This window comes from Phycodurus eques, chromosome 3 (assembly GCF_024500275.1).
Source record: "Phycodurus eques isolate BA_2022a chromosome 3, UOR_Pequ_1.1, whole genome shotgun sequence".
NCBI lineage: Eukaryota > Metazoa > Chordata > Actinopteri > Syngnathiformes > Syngnathidae > Phycodurus > Phycodurus eques.
The window spans coordinates 1,488,481-1,502,892 of NC_084527.1; the positions used below are offsets into that span (position 1 = coordinate 1,488,481).

The 14,412-nt window shown below is 46.8% G+C and overlaps 1 protein-coding gene across 6 annotated transcripts in view; it reads right to left on the minus strand.

Annotated features, from left to right (window-relative positions):
* The window catches only part of adgrd1 (adhesion G protein-coupled receptor D1), a 28,184-nt gene extending 13,991 nt beyond the window's left edge, over positions 1-14,193 (minus strand). For 2 of the 6 annotated variants that reach the window (XR_009768244.1, XM_061671356.1), the window contains exons 1-14: positions 13,839-14,193; positions 13,699-13,735; positions 13,107-13,223; positions 12,466-12,564; positions 11,058-11,180; positions 10,792-10,968; positions 9,206-9,463; positions 6,963-7,030; positions 5,644-5,793; positions 5,532-5,582; positions 4,592-4,715; positions 4,238-4,345; positions 3,301-3,376; positions 2,286-2,427 (exon numbers count right to left, since the gene is read on the minus strand). Coding sequence is in view for 5 of the 6 variants with exons in the window: in XM_061671356.1 (XP_061527340.1) it covers positions 2,286-2,427; positions 3,301-3,376; positions 4,238-4,345; positions 4,592-4,715; positions 5,532-5,582; positions 5,644-5,793; positions 6,963-7,030; positions 9,206-9,463; positions 10,792-10,968; positions 11,058-11,180; positions 12,466-12,564; positions 13,107-13,223; positions 13,699-13,735; positions 13,839-13,892 (1,584 nt within the window). In the remaining variant the exon portion in view is untranslated. The remainder of the gene's footprint in view (positions 1-2,285; positions 2,428-3,300; positions 3,377-4,237; positions 4,346-4,591; positions 4,716-5,531; positions 5,583-5,643; positions 5,794-6,962; positions 7,031-9,205; positions 9,464-10,791; positions 10,969-11,057; positions 11,181-12,465; positions 12,565-13,106; positions 13,224-13,698; positions 13,736-13,838) is intronic. The other 4 variants (XM_061671357.1, XM_061671359.1, XM_061671358.1 and 1 more) reach the window with 4 other exon arrangements.
* Between the last annotated feature and the right edge of the window lie 219 nt (positions 14,194-14,412).

Genomic DNA, 14,412 nt, shown 5'->3' on the forward strand with positions numbered 1-14,412 from the left:
GTCGCATTCGCCGCCGAACCTGCTCGGCGACACCGTCCGCCCATATGAGAGCTTTTGCGGTCCTGACATGAATCTGATACGGAAAACAGATGACATTCGGGAGCGAAACCTATACACCGTGCAAGTGACAACCCGCTGCACTGTCACCACGGCAACCAGAAGCTCAAAGGAAGCTGATACACGGCTGCCATAGACGCATTCATTCTCCCTGCTAAGTTTTAATGAAGTCAACTCCCTGCCAATAAACAAAGAGGTCAAGCTGCAAATCACAGGCTACACTTGTGTACCGGTGCCATGACAGGATATCTTGGAGGTGGGACTGCTGCAGGCAACAACGAGCGACGTAAAGGGCGCCTTGAAAGGTCCGTCAGCTGCCAGATACTTCGCACTCCTGAAATCGTCCCATTTGGACGGAATCGGTCCCGTGCAGCAGAGCAGTGGAAGAAAGACAACACGCAAGTTGCAGATCAGCTAAATGGAAATCATCTGAGCATAGATGCATAAATACAGTAGACTTTAAACCTGCAGTTTGTAGGAACCGGGAAAACAAAGTCCTTCTGCACGCAGGGCACGGCTCGAGAAGATGACACAATGCTGATTAAGCCGAGCCGCTCCTCGAACATCTTGTTTCAGTATTTAGTGGATGCCCGATTCATTGCCCGCTTGGTGGGGCACCGAAAATGATGCAGCAGAAATGAAGCATTTGAGCGAGCAACGTGCCGAAAAGAAAAGAAGAAAAGAAGTTGCGAAACCTCTGATGGAGACATTCACAAAGCGCAGCAACGATACTGAATCGACATCATTTGCCTTCACCTTTCCCCCCAATGGCTGTCCTTCGAAACAGAATAAAAATGTTGAATTGCCACACGCAAGGGTCTACGTCACAGGTGTCAAACTCAAGGCCCGGGGGCCAGTTCCGGACCGCCACATGATTTGATGTGGCCCGCAAAGGCAAAATCATGTGTCAACTTCCCTGATTCTTGTTAAAATCTGTAAAAAAAAAAAAAAAAAATCATCCATCCATTCATCTTTACCGCTTATCCTCACTGGGGTCGCGGGCTGCTGGAGCCTATCCCAGCTATCTCCGGGCGGGAGGCGGAGTACACCCTGAACTGGTTGTCAGCCAATCAGTTGAAAAACCCATTACCCTTGATTTCCGATTCCCAAACTAGTACATACATTTGGTGTGTAAATACGATGAGGCGATTCAACATTTTTGTGGTTTCACAGTCATAACGGCCCTCTGAGGGAAACCGTGCCTACAATGGGGCCCGCGACAAAAAGGAGTTTGACACCCCTGGTCTACGTCTACGTCGTTTCAAGGTGACGGTTTGGGTTGTGAGACTGAACGTCGACTCATGAAAGCGTATTTATCTTAAAATAGCATTGAATGGTAGCAATACATGATTAATCTGTATATCAGAGGTCCCGTCAACAGTAAAATATGAATGCCTAACAGGCCTGCTGACCATCGGCAGCGCTCCCATTAGAAAAAATGAGATTTTAAGGCCCCTGTCACGGACTGTGCTCAAGCAAATATAGTCAAAACCGTCGCAGGGATCATGCCAGATAATTGCAGCATAAACATTTATTCCAACGAGGAAAATTATTCCAAACAAAGCTTAATGGTTTCCATTTGCGCTCTCGATAAATGCCTTCAAAACAAAAGGAAAGCCTTTTGCGTGGAGGGCTTGAGCAGAATTACATTTGAGGGCCTTAAGCCACCAAATTCTGTTAAAATAAATAGATTCTCAAGAAAAAATAGCATCGTAATTAGAGATCGCAAAGGATAAAAACACTGATTTATGTCGATGGAAGTGACCATATACTTTCAATTTATTTCCACGCAAACCGGCACCGTCTTCAAAGTAGCGAGGAAACTGTTGTTCGTAGCAGCGAGTTACTGTTCCCCTCAGATTGGCGTAAGCCCGCAGGTCAAACGTGCAGAATCAGTTCGCCCTCTGGAAGCCATACGCTTCCTGAGGGAAAAGCGAATAATGCCGATGGAAACGAGCGCAGGCTTTGCTCTTTGCGCTAGCGAGTGCCCGGTTGCATGAGGGGACAGCACAAATAGAGCTGCGACTTTTCAACCGCGAGCAAATCGCAAGCCTTTGATAAGGTGGGCGTCCCGCACCCTTGCGACTGGACCTGCCAAACTGGAAAAGCCTCAGCGCGGCATTTTCCCAGTGTGACTGACTCACACACAGTGAATGGAACATGGACACATGAGTCAACGACAACTCCAAGGAAAGTAGGACAGTCGGCGCGTTGTGTTTGATTCTCACCAAAATGTGGGTAAGAACGATCTTGATGAGAGGTGCACCCGAGAGGTTGACCGACAGGGCGGGTGATGGCTCCACGTTCAGAGAGATCAAACAGCTCGCTACCTGGATTTTATGGGCCTTAAAATGAGCGGCTTCGTTAATCCTGAAAGAAATTCAAAAGAAAAAAATGGTTTCAACGAGGGAAGTGGACAGTCAAGCCACAAAGCCAAAGCATTTATACAATAGGGTGGAGTTCAAAGGAATTTTATTGTCATCGTCACTATTACATTCCAGCTGGTCACGACACTGCATATGGATTGTAGATGTATGTGTAGCAGAAATGTTGCTCAACTGAAACTGTTGACATTGACAACAAGAGACAAATGTCATCCAGACTGAAGAAAGAGATTTATTAGATTCCTGAGCTGTCGAGTACTGCCGCCGACACAAAATCTTCGCGTTCCAAATGAACTGACCTGTGCAGAAGAAACAAGTCTATCCATCAGGTTGCCCATATAATGAATAGCCTGCCGTCCTTTTACATGACTGAGTGCTATTACTATCCAGTGCCTGGTAAACACATGTTACGCAGTAGCCAAAAAGCGACAAGATTGTGATCATTTCTCTTCGTAGCTAACAAGGCGGCAGTCGTATTAGAAACAGTCCTGCCAAATACTGTTGTCCCGATATGAGCCCATTTGCCCGTCGAAATCCACGAGGTGCGTTCGTGGGGGGGGAAGGAAATGCTGGATCACAGTAATGTCGCACTCGGTCAAAATGAAAGGCTCCGGCTTTGGACCGGTGTAATGGAGCTGCAGCGCTAAGAGCGGGGCGTAAACATTCAGTGGAGCTGAGTGGTGAGATGGGAGATAAGGCCAGGGGGCAGATAAGGCCCTGACTCCAGGAAACATGGGCGCCTTCCAGTCACTGGACCTGATTTCCCCCACACAGGAAGTACAAAGCTAGAAGCTCCAGTGGCTGCAATCATCAGCAGAAACATTTGTGTTGGATGACACAAATTTGCACGCAGCGTTACCTGGTCTTGACGGGGCTGATTTCTTTGTAGTAGCTGTGCATGTTGTGGTAAAAGAGGCCGACGATGGTGGTTTGAGCTAATGGGGGAGGAAGGGGGGGGGGGGAAAGGGCAGAGGTGAGTGCACGAGGCAGGAGAATGTCAAGCAGCGCTGCTAAAATGCTCGTGAAGAAGAGAAGTTAATTAACATTGCCTCGCCGTCTCCAAATAGAAGACTTGAAAAGTAGCACAGTGGTGAAAGGGAGAGGTCTGCGAGCCACGTGCTTGTTGAGAAATCTTACGAAACCCGAGCATGACTTCATCAGTCGAGTCGCCCTCCCCTAATCTGACATCATATCGTTCGCCGTTGTCCCACCTTAAAGCTGGAACGTAAACAATGGGACTGCAGGAAGTCCTTCATTTTCCTTTTCCTCTTTTCAAAGGCTTTTAACCCTCTTCCGCCAACTTTGGCTCGCATTTAACCGATGTCCAGCACATTTGTGGCAGGATTCTTATTTGTTTTAATTTTTTCAAATTCTGAAAATGAACAACGGTCCTAAATGTCTCTGTAGGTCAACAAAATTTGTGCAGCGGCCAAGTGGAGGCAGGGGAAAGTGACCCGCACATCAAGTCTAACATGCTTCAATGCGCACCGTAATAGCTGTTCTAAAGTGCCCACTCGTTTGAATGACAGAGGAAAGTGGGGAAAAACGCGGTGTCTCTTATTCTCGCCGTTCTGAAAGAAAGAGTAATTACTAGCCTTCGAGTCAGAGCTGGAGTTCTATCGTACACCGTAAACCCGAACAAAAGCAAACCTCGACACTCGAAGCCTTAGCGTGTCACTAGTTTTAAATCTTTACGACGTAATTTAGAGGCAAATAACATCAGTGAAGGATTGAGTGCATGATGCATTCCGACGCAACCACGGGAAGCTGTGACTTTCATATAAAGGATCACTTACACTGCGTAGTGAAAGCTTCCCCAGGTACAGATATGTAGTTCTTTCCCTGCGTGGGGAAGCGGTAATGTGGCAAATTGTAGTTCTGCGGCAATTTCAGCAAAGAATAATCTGTGGATCAGCAAGGACAAAACAGGCAGGGACCCATGAGAGCAATCCGTGGCAAATGATATGAACGCGATAATAAGAGCCACACGGGTGAAAAGGAAGTTGGTTTTTTTGTGTGACCTCCCTTACTTCGTTGAATAATAAAACCAATGACATCAGCTTGATTCTCCACGTCCCTTTTTCTTAACAGTCTTAGCACACAAACTACAAAGAGTGAGTCACGTTTTGGACGGTCGCCGTGGTACCGACCTGCGACAAACGATGTTCCTCCCAGCGAGATGAGCGCGTTGGGGCTGGACTCCAAGTTGGCCACCATGTGCTCCATGACGCGGTCCACCGTTTCGATCAAACCGCTGACCACAGGCCCGGACTGCTGCGTCACATCAACGTTTCACAAGCACCCCTCTCGCTCGTCACCATTGCTTCACGTCAGTCTCATGTTTTCCGATTTCATGTGGTCGCGGCCATATACGTTACGCGTGTGCGGGGGCGAGCTCGCATTTTACACGAGTGAGCTCTTGGAACACAGTCGTGGGTTGTTAGATTGTTTTGACTTGCTTGCTAAACATCGTCCGTGATTTCATGAATCTATGGGTGAACGATACATATGAAATAATACTAATGAGCACTTTATGCATCTGGAAAAAAACACTGGTCAGTTGTGCTTGTTGTGGCCGGCATCACACGTGTAGGAAACAATTGCAAAGTGAGAATGAAATTTGCCACCAACTGTTTAACTTGTGCGCGGTTTTAGTACTCAATACGAACATTGGTTTGAACTAATAATGTATGTCACATCTTCATAGACATTACAATGCACTCTTTGCGTTCTTTGGATGACGCTTCTCAAAGACTGACCAGAGAAGATAAGGCTATTTGTTTTGCATTCTCCTACGTGAACATCTGTTTCAGTTTGCAAAAAAAACAAACAAAAAAAAACCCCAAAACAAAGCACGTTTGTTTTGAACACTCAACGTTGTGAAACCGCACACTTTCCTCTGGCAGTGTTATGGTTTGGCAAATTTGTGCCAGGAATTACAGCGCACGAAGCCACACAACTTCATTACATCTGCGTGGAGGTGTTTGACACAAACAAACGCTATTTTTGACGTAGTCGTGCGCGTCTAAATAGCAACAGGTTGCTATTTAGTTTGCCGATTTCATGTTGGGACAGTGTGAAGTCATTTACCTCCGGTAACCCTGGAGACGACAGCACTTCTTCCACATTTTGGAGAAAAGCCTGAAAATGAATTCATCACGTTGGTTCAGTGTCGCGCAATTTGTGTGTTGTGCTTCGAGACCTGCGTCAGGTTGCCGGCCGCGTCGTGAGGAATGGTCCTATTGGGCAGAGCCTTCAGGAAGCCCAAAACTGGCAGAGACTCCGGATCCCGGGAGCTTTGGACCTCCTCGTGCAAACCGCTGACGACAGGAGGACTCGCTTCAACGGCTCCCTGAGGAAACAGACGGCATCACGTTTACGATGGCGAGGCTGTTACCGTGGAGTTCCGCAGAAAATACACAAATTGCGTAATGCGACAAGCTCGCCTGGCTTTTTTTCGGCTTTTTCTTCCAGCCCGCTACTCGACGGCTGTGTGGGCCGTGATGAACAGCTGCCGTCGCGTCGCTTGTCTGTTTCTTCATCGACACGGTATTCCCTTCAAAGTCTTCGTTTCGTCAACGAGACATACATGGAAATATGTCCCTTACCCTGTTTTTTTGTTTGTAGTCAGGTTCCCATAATTAGGTTATTTGTCTTGTTGTAAATGGAGTCAGGCACATTATTAGACAGCAAGAGGTGCTGATATGGGTAATTCAAAAAAAAAAAAAAAAAAAAGTGTTTTGATCATTATTGCAGGGGTAGTTAGTGTAAGCACTAATAGTAGCAAATATTTTGGAGAGAATGTTTCTTCTGTGAGGTATTCTGCATCTGTTCATTGCTGAAAGGACAAGCTAAAGAGTAGACGAATGGCATGGCTTCAATTGAACCAATTATACATTCAGACGACACCTAACCGCGAGGCGCTGTTCTATTTGTTTGCCACTGCGACTTGGCAGGGACGAATACCGAACGAATGCGTGGAAACAAGTGGAAAGAGCACGAAAGGCAAGATGAAGAAAAAAAAGTTGTCAGTCAGAAGCTCGTTATAAATCATTTGCGGGATGTTTGGATACGCACGGCTCCGCGTTCATCGATAAGTGAAGAAGACGACTTTACGAGGAAGTGGACAATGCAGGACTTGTCTGCATGTCCGCTTTTTTTTTTTTTTTTCATATTTCAGGACTAGGGTGGCAAAATGGAAGCCTTTTCTTACTAAAAATAAAATAAACAAACCTCCAAGCAAGGCTGAACTTGAACACGTCTCACAAAAACGTGCGCTCGTGTGTGCCATTGCTTGCAACCAAGTTTGATGTTTTTGGCAATAATTCCAAAATGTCCGTCTGACAGTTCCAAGGTTGATGGTTGGACTCGCGGCGCTGGCCTGCCCGCTTTTTTATATGTCTCAATTTCAATCAACTAGAAATCCCCTCCGAGTGTTCTGTGTAAATGGCGCAATCCCAAAATAGCACCGGCGTGTGGTGCTTGTGCCAAAGCTCATAAACTGGCACATGATGAACTTACCGCGGTTGTCGTAGCGACAGGTAGTTCTTGGAAGACGCGAGGGGTTGCGGCGGACTCTGCAGCGTGACCTGGCCAAGTCAACACAAGAGTGAAAATCGTCATTTGCAATTCAGCTTCCGGACGAGCGTCCGCGAGGCGAGGACGCGTTTCGTCACGCGGCGGCGGCAGAGACGGCGCACACTCAGTCACGAAAGGACCGTTAGCAGCTTCACAAGAGCAGTCAAATATTCTGACACTTGCCTCAATGCAAGCCGCAGACACATTTTATTTATGTCTTTGATGCCGTCTAATAAAAACAGCTACCCGAGCATGCCTAAATATGGATGTACTTATTAGCGGGAGCCATTCCTGCATGTTCTCTTTTGGTGAAGTGCAGCATTTGAAATATGCGCTCAAGTGAAGTAAAGTAGGTGCAACAGTCAGGCTGCATTTGCCACATTTGAGGGTCAACCTTCCAGCGTCGTCTCAGGTAACAGTGCTTAAAAATGTAACGTTAGCAAATCGTCACATAGCAATATGACATATTTGTTTCCATCGATACACGCCAAAGGCGTATCAATATGCAGTTCGGCTCCATTCCATCGGCCTTCCTGCTGTCTTGTGAGAATCAAATGAAACGACCTTCACTCGTGCATACTTAAGCACTTAAGAACAAAACTCAACTATGCGCACTTTGGCACTCATCTGGAAAGAGAGAGCGACGGCAGGGAAGTGGGAAAAAAGAGAGCTTTCACAATTTTGCTGTTAGACGCCACGACAACGGATTTGACGTAAAACCAAAAATATCTGACTGAAGTGCAGAACTGCATTTCACACAAACTGGAGCATTGCTGATGAACAAGTCACTTTATGGCTGGCGTCGGGCCGAAACCTTCCATGTCCAAATTTGGTTCGTTTCGTATTTTTCCACAAATTGAGAATATCGCGCAGTCCCCATGTGCAGCGTACGGAATTTGGCAGATTATTGACCGATATAAAGTGTTGAAAATGGCTCGCTTTCTCGGACCAAATTTGAGATGTGAATGTTAATCAACAAACATGCAACGTTTGTGTTTTGATTTCCTGAAAAGTTGCGGTTTCGGTGACGCAAGGTGTGCGGCCGACGCCAGCTCCGCGCAGGCTAACTTTTGCAGCGGCTCAAAGCTGTTGAGACAATTGCCATAAATGTGAATATACTCCAGACCGCGGGCCGCTTCTCTTTTTCCGAGGTTTTCTGCCAAAGTCTGATGTGGCTTTCCTGCTCTGGAATATTGCCAGTGGTTTGCACCTTGTTGTAATGTTTACATTCATGACGACATGTTTACCTCTTCTAGTGGTTTCTTGACTTTTGTTGATGGAGTTTGGCAACGATTTAAAATGATGACTACGGTTGCTATTATTGCACTTGCACACATTACAACGGAGACGTCCAAAGTCTGGCCTGCCGTCCGTTTTTTTCGCAGCCTGCAATGCTGTCAAAAAAATGCGAAAATTGTGAGTGTTGAAAAAGAGAGGGGGATGCGACGCCCCTCACAACTACTACAACTATTACGGCTACTACTACTGCTATGTACTAATAATAGTACACGATTTTCTAGATCTTGATGAGATACAAAGAACCTATTTAAAACAGAACTAGTTACATTACTCTTCATAACGCCGCGGTGAAGAGCTAGCTAGCTAGCTAGCTAGCTAGCTAGCTAGATAGATAGATAGCTAGATAGATAGATAGATAGATAGATAGATAGATAGATAGATAGATAGATAGATAGATAGATAGATAGATAGATAGATAGATAGATCGATCGGTCGATCGATAGACAGATAGATCGATATAGATAGCTTGTCAGCTTTCGATTTGTGCCGATTTCTCTCGTTTTGGATTCCGAATGCAGGCGATGTGATTCGGCTGCTGCTCAGTGAGGGGGTGCATCTTGCTGAGTGGGATTTGGGGCCGCGGGCCAGCCCCAAATCCTGACAAATCGGAAAATATTTGCCTTAATACCTTGAACAGAAAGCCGTAATGTCGCAGTATTTTCCAAATAACTATTGTATATCTAAAAACAATATACAATTGTTTGATGGATTGGTTTGAGCAAGTTGAAAAATCCATTTTTTGGTCTGCCGCCGGAGGTCAACGTTTGGACACCCCTGCTGTAGGGAAACGGAAAATGGAGCTTATTTGCGTAAACTGGAAGTCGTGCAACGGTAAGTGCGGCAGAACTCCAAATCAAACTAATGCCAACGGAGTGTGGTATTTTTACCTAGCACAGCACTGTAGTAGAGAAAAATCTCGCTGGGCAGAAGGGCTCGTTCCCAGATGACGAACTCGTCAAAGGCCCCGGTGATGTAGTGGCCGTACGCCCTGTCATTGCCGGTCCCAATGACCAGGTCGGAGTCGGGGTCGCCGTAGTTTTCGGAAATACTGCCGCTTTCGTCGCCGGCGGTGAAGGTGCCGTTTATGTAAACCTTCAGACCCGCTGACTTTTGCCACGTGAAGAGAATGTGGGTCCAATAAGGCCCTGAGAGAGAAAGAACAATGACGTGATGAAGTTTGACTCTGCCGTACAATTGTCAAACACTGCTCCATCGGACAGCTCACAAAATGCAAACGTTTTGAACGCAATATGTTGCAAACATTCTCAAGCGCGCACGTGTTTTATCGTGTCCATATGCACGCAGCCATCCGTCTATGCTCGACGGGGTCAAGGGTCATCCGGAGCCTATGCCAGCCGACTTTCGATTGTTCAGGTAAGCTGAGAAGAATGTTTTCGGAATGTGCGAGGACGCCGGCAAGTCTGTTACCGATGCTTTGCCGATGTCAAGCAACTCACCCGAAGAACATCTGTAAATGTTTTGTTTTCCAATCCCTATTGATAAGAATCAAGACCAATAGGAATGTTGTCGACAACCCCCAACAAAGTTTGTACAAGGAGACAAAAGTGAAAAAGTGCCGAAGGACCAAAAACCACGAGGACACCGTGCTGCCAAGTCTGCATTTAAATGAACGGCAGTATTGCAAGTGGTTTTCAACAAATCATCAGAATAGTGATAGTTCTACAACAGGCACCAGGAAAGAAAGAAATGTTTCATCCCTTCAATCGGTCCCTCGAAGCTCTGAGGACCATTAAGGAAGTACACGATCCCTCATGAAAACAACAGAGACCTTTTTCGAACCTGGGCGACACTCTAACGTCTGCCTGCCGGTACGTCTGTCTGCAGACTTGAGACAGTTCTATCAACCCAAACGTTGAACTGTCTGAGGAACACGTCAAAGCAAAGCGTATCTCGGTCTTTGCGGTTACAAGTGAGAGCGGGTGTGTCACTGCCGAGCCATTATTTCCATTGAAACTCTCACCCTTGAAATCCGATACGATACCCTGCGACACTCGAGTCTCCGCAAAGTCTGTCACAGGACGGCTGAAGGCTACGATGGCCTCTCACACCTTTTCCATCCTTCCCTGAACGCTCCACGTCATACTGGATGACAACCAGATGACGAAAGATTTCTCAACATTCAACAAACAAATCTGACACCAGCGAGAGGAAACTAAATGTCCTTCTTGTTTGATCCCGTCTTTCCAAAACAGGTTTCGGAATCGCAGACATTTTGAAAACAAAATGCGATGCTCATACTTGAGCTCATGTGACCGACCGTACTGTGACCTTCCTCGTTGCACGTCGACAGTCCCAAGTTGGGCTAAACATGATCTCGCTGCGCCGGCTGATGGTCGTGTGGCATATCGAGACCTTTCAGGCTTTGTCGGTCTCAATGCGGTTACGTAGGTAATAAAAGCTTTACGGTCGAAAACGAAGGGACACCGCCTGACATCCAACCGATATGTGGTACCTGGAACTCCGATATTGGCTTTCCATCTGTGGTTGTTGCCTCGAGTGTAGAACTCCACGTACCCCCCGAGGGGGTTGGTGTAGACGGAGAAGCCATTAGAGATGACCTTTCCTCCAGATGCGACAGCAAAACGCGATTCTGCTTCATGGTTCTTCCAAAAAAAGGAGAAGGTAATTCCTGCAAAATTGCACCCATGCATTTACGACGGCGCCACCAAACATTTGCTAGACCTTAGTCCCTTCCACTTGGGCCGTATCGGTACTTACCATCAGGGCCGCACAGAGTGGGGTCGCTAATGCAAGAGTTCTGGTAGCTTCCAAAGTGGAGAAAAGTGCCACCGCTGTCTCCATTCAGGAAAATGCCATTGTTGACCATTCCTTCAACAATATCTGCGGCAAAAATACAAAATGGCCTTTAGGATTTAGCCTTAATAAAGACCATGCTCCACTTTCTTTTAGCAATCGCATTTCTCCAAAGGGTCTTACAAGGGTACGGAAACGGGACCGTTCGGCCCAGAAGTATTTAAAATATTATGAATTTGCCTTTATTAACTATAAACTATTAACTTGTTATTATTATTATTTTTTTTTGAAATAGTCAATCTGTGGTTGAAGTGACTTTGAAGCCCCAAAACATGGCACTTACCGATCAGGAACTACAAAAGGTCATTTTAGGCAGAATTCTGAACGTACTTGGGAAAAAAAAGCGACATAATTATCATTTTCGACTCCACTCGACCGTCGAACATCGCCTCGGATTTTCCGGAATTGGATTCTTTTGACAGCTTTCAGCAAGGTCAACTTGAAACAGAAGGTTACATGATGGAGGCAATGGTGAACTGCTCTGCGGGTGCCGACGGAAGTTGCAAGCGGGCAAATTCCACCAAATGAGCGGAACGGCGCCCAATTCACTGACGGCAAAGAACTTTTACCCAAGGATTGAAAATCTATTATTTTTGTCGAAATAGAAAATGAAAATGGAGATGTCTGCAATTCCTCCAAAAAACAAACAAAAACAAAAAAAAAACAACAACAACCGGTGTGATTGTTTTAAAATACAGCACACTTCAGTCCCATTTGGATTATTTTATTGCACAAAATCCCTGAAACTGTCCGAATAGCGTGTACTTGTGGACCGCAACGTACAATACAATTGTTGGACCCAATAAGAGTCCCCTTCCATCAGTGAATTGGTTTTCTCGGGGTTTGCGAGATCATTTGGGTTGGAAATGCCCAAAATGTCCTTTTTTCGGTCTTTTCTGCCTGGCATTTGAGACGATCAGATTTCTCATTCTTATGTAAACGAGCCTTGCGCTGATTGGATCGCCGCCCTTCTCCCACTCAAATACGGAAACTAGCTTGGCTCTGATCGGCCCGCATTAGAGCGTCCGCGAGCTGGCGCTAATGCCGTTGCATCCGCCGTTCCGTCCTAAATGATGACTGCAGCCAATTGCCGTCGTACAAACCCGACACGCACGTACGCGTACTTTGTAGCCTGCCTCTGTACGGCTCGGCAGGATCGTGATGGAAGGATCATGTTTGACATTCGGTGCATGGGTGCACAAAGCCAAGCGTGACAAATGCTGAGGTGTGTGTGTGTGTGTGTGTGTGTGTGTGTGCAGAAAGGACAAGAGAGGGTGTTACACCTCTGGACGTCTCGGGAGCTGATCCTCACCTACTGTTGCAGAAATGTTAGTGTAGGCAGAGTCATTGGTATACACATAGGAAGTGTTATGGGAGGAGGGGAGCACAGTGTGCTTGTGGATTCTGAGAGCTGGACAAAGACAACGGAGGGACAGTGATGTGATTCACACCTGAATGGGCACATAGCAGAGGAGACGGTGAAAGACAAAAGACAATGGGAGGGACATGATGCGCAGGTATGAGACAGAGCGATGGCGAGCTGAGCGACTTCCACCTTTTCGCCGCTCAAATGAGGAATGTCCTCAACGTGCGAGTGCGGGTGGCTTCGCACATCGTACTCAAGTCTATACCCGATCCCTCGTCAACTTGGTCTCTTTCCTACATCGGACAACGCGGCTAAAACGCGCCGCGAAGAAAAAGGGCCCGATTGTAACAAACGGCACATCGTTTCGCATTCGCTCTCGCGGTTTTTCACCGCTTGGAGTCGGGACCGTATTACAGCAAACGTGTTGCGAAAGCTTCGCGAACAGTGGAACGACTTTGATCGGGATCGGCTCGTTACAAAAAAGCAAAGAAAGAAGCGCAATCATTGTGGTGGAAAAACAGATCATGCATAGTTCAAATGGAAAAGGAGACTTTGCCGATGCGCAGGTTGCTCAGGGATACACATACTTATGTTACTTCCGTTAACATAACCTGGTCTGTTTCCAATTTGGTCCCACAGTCCGTGGATCCCGTCCACGGCATCCAGAGGCCAATAATGGGAGGCCGTGGACAACACCTGCAGGCCTGTGGGGGGGGTGGGGGGGGGGGGGGACAGGTCAGAGGTCAAAACAGCACAAGGATACTTCGCTGTTCACCTATTGCAGAAGAAAAAAAAACACAGCGCGCTCGCGGTTAGCGCGTCTGCCTCAAATCTCGGCTCGAGTTTGCATGTTCTCTTCGTGCTTGCGGCGGTTTTCTCCGCCTACTCTTTTGCTTCCTTCCACATGCCAAAGTCATGCATGTTGGGTTCATTAGTTCTTGGCCAAAGTCAGCTGAAATATCCTAATGAGGACCGGCGGCGGCGGCGGCGGCGGCGGCGTGGGGGTGGGGGGTGAGGCGGGGGTTGGGGTTGGGGATGGGGATGGGGGAGATACAAAGGAAAAAGGACAGACTTCCGAGTGAACACATATTCTCTTAAAAGGAAATTGGGCCTCTGGTTTTGCAATGACCCAGCACGGTAACGTAGGACATGCGTTGATGAAAAATGGCATTTCTCTACCTGGATGGTTTAGACGATGCACCACTTGGGCATAAACCTGAGAAAAAAAAACAAAACCAAAAAAAGGAAAAGAAAAAGAAAAACTGGCCAGACTGCAAGATCACACGTAAATACTCTTGACATTTGAAAATAAAGCTTACCTTAACACACGAAACCAAAGCTGTTAATAGATGAATTCCCAAAGAAAGCTCCATGCTTTTTGTTGTTGTTGTTGTTGTTGTTTTTTAAGGCACAACTGATCTGATGCAAACCAATCGGCGTTAAATCCACCCGTACAAAGGAATCCAGCGGAAGTCATCCATTATTCCAGGAAATTTAAGATGAGACCATTTGTCCAGAATGTGGAAGAGTTCAACTGAGAAGAATATTTCATTGAAGAGGAAGAAGTTTTTGTCATGACATAGAAGTAGGAAACGTCCGAATAAAAGCCGGGAGCGCCCAAGTGCTTGCAGGAGTCGTTGCGGTGCGCTGAGCTGAGTGTCGCTTGGACTGAACGTTGGAAGGGAAAACGTCATTTTTGGATCTTGTGAGGAGGGGCGTCGCGTGGATGACGTTTTTGTGCGCACCCAAAAAATGGGGACTTTGGAAAGAAGCAACCCCCCCACCCCCCGTAGTCCCAAGCTCGGGTTTGATTCGGTTACACGGGCAACCAACCCTTTTGCGGTTATCTCCCAATCAAGCGCTAACAATAATAAACTGCACAATCAGAAGCCC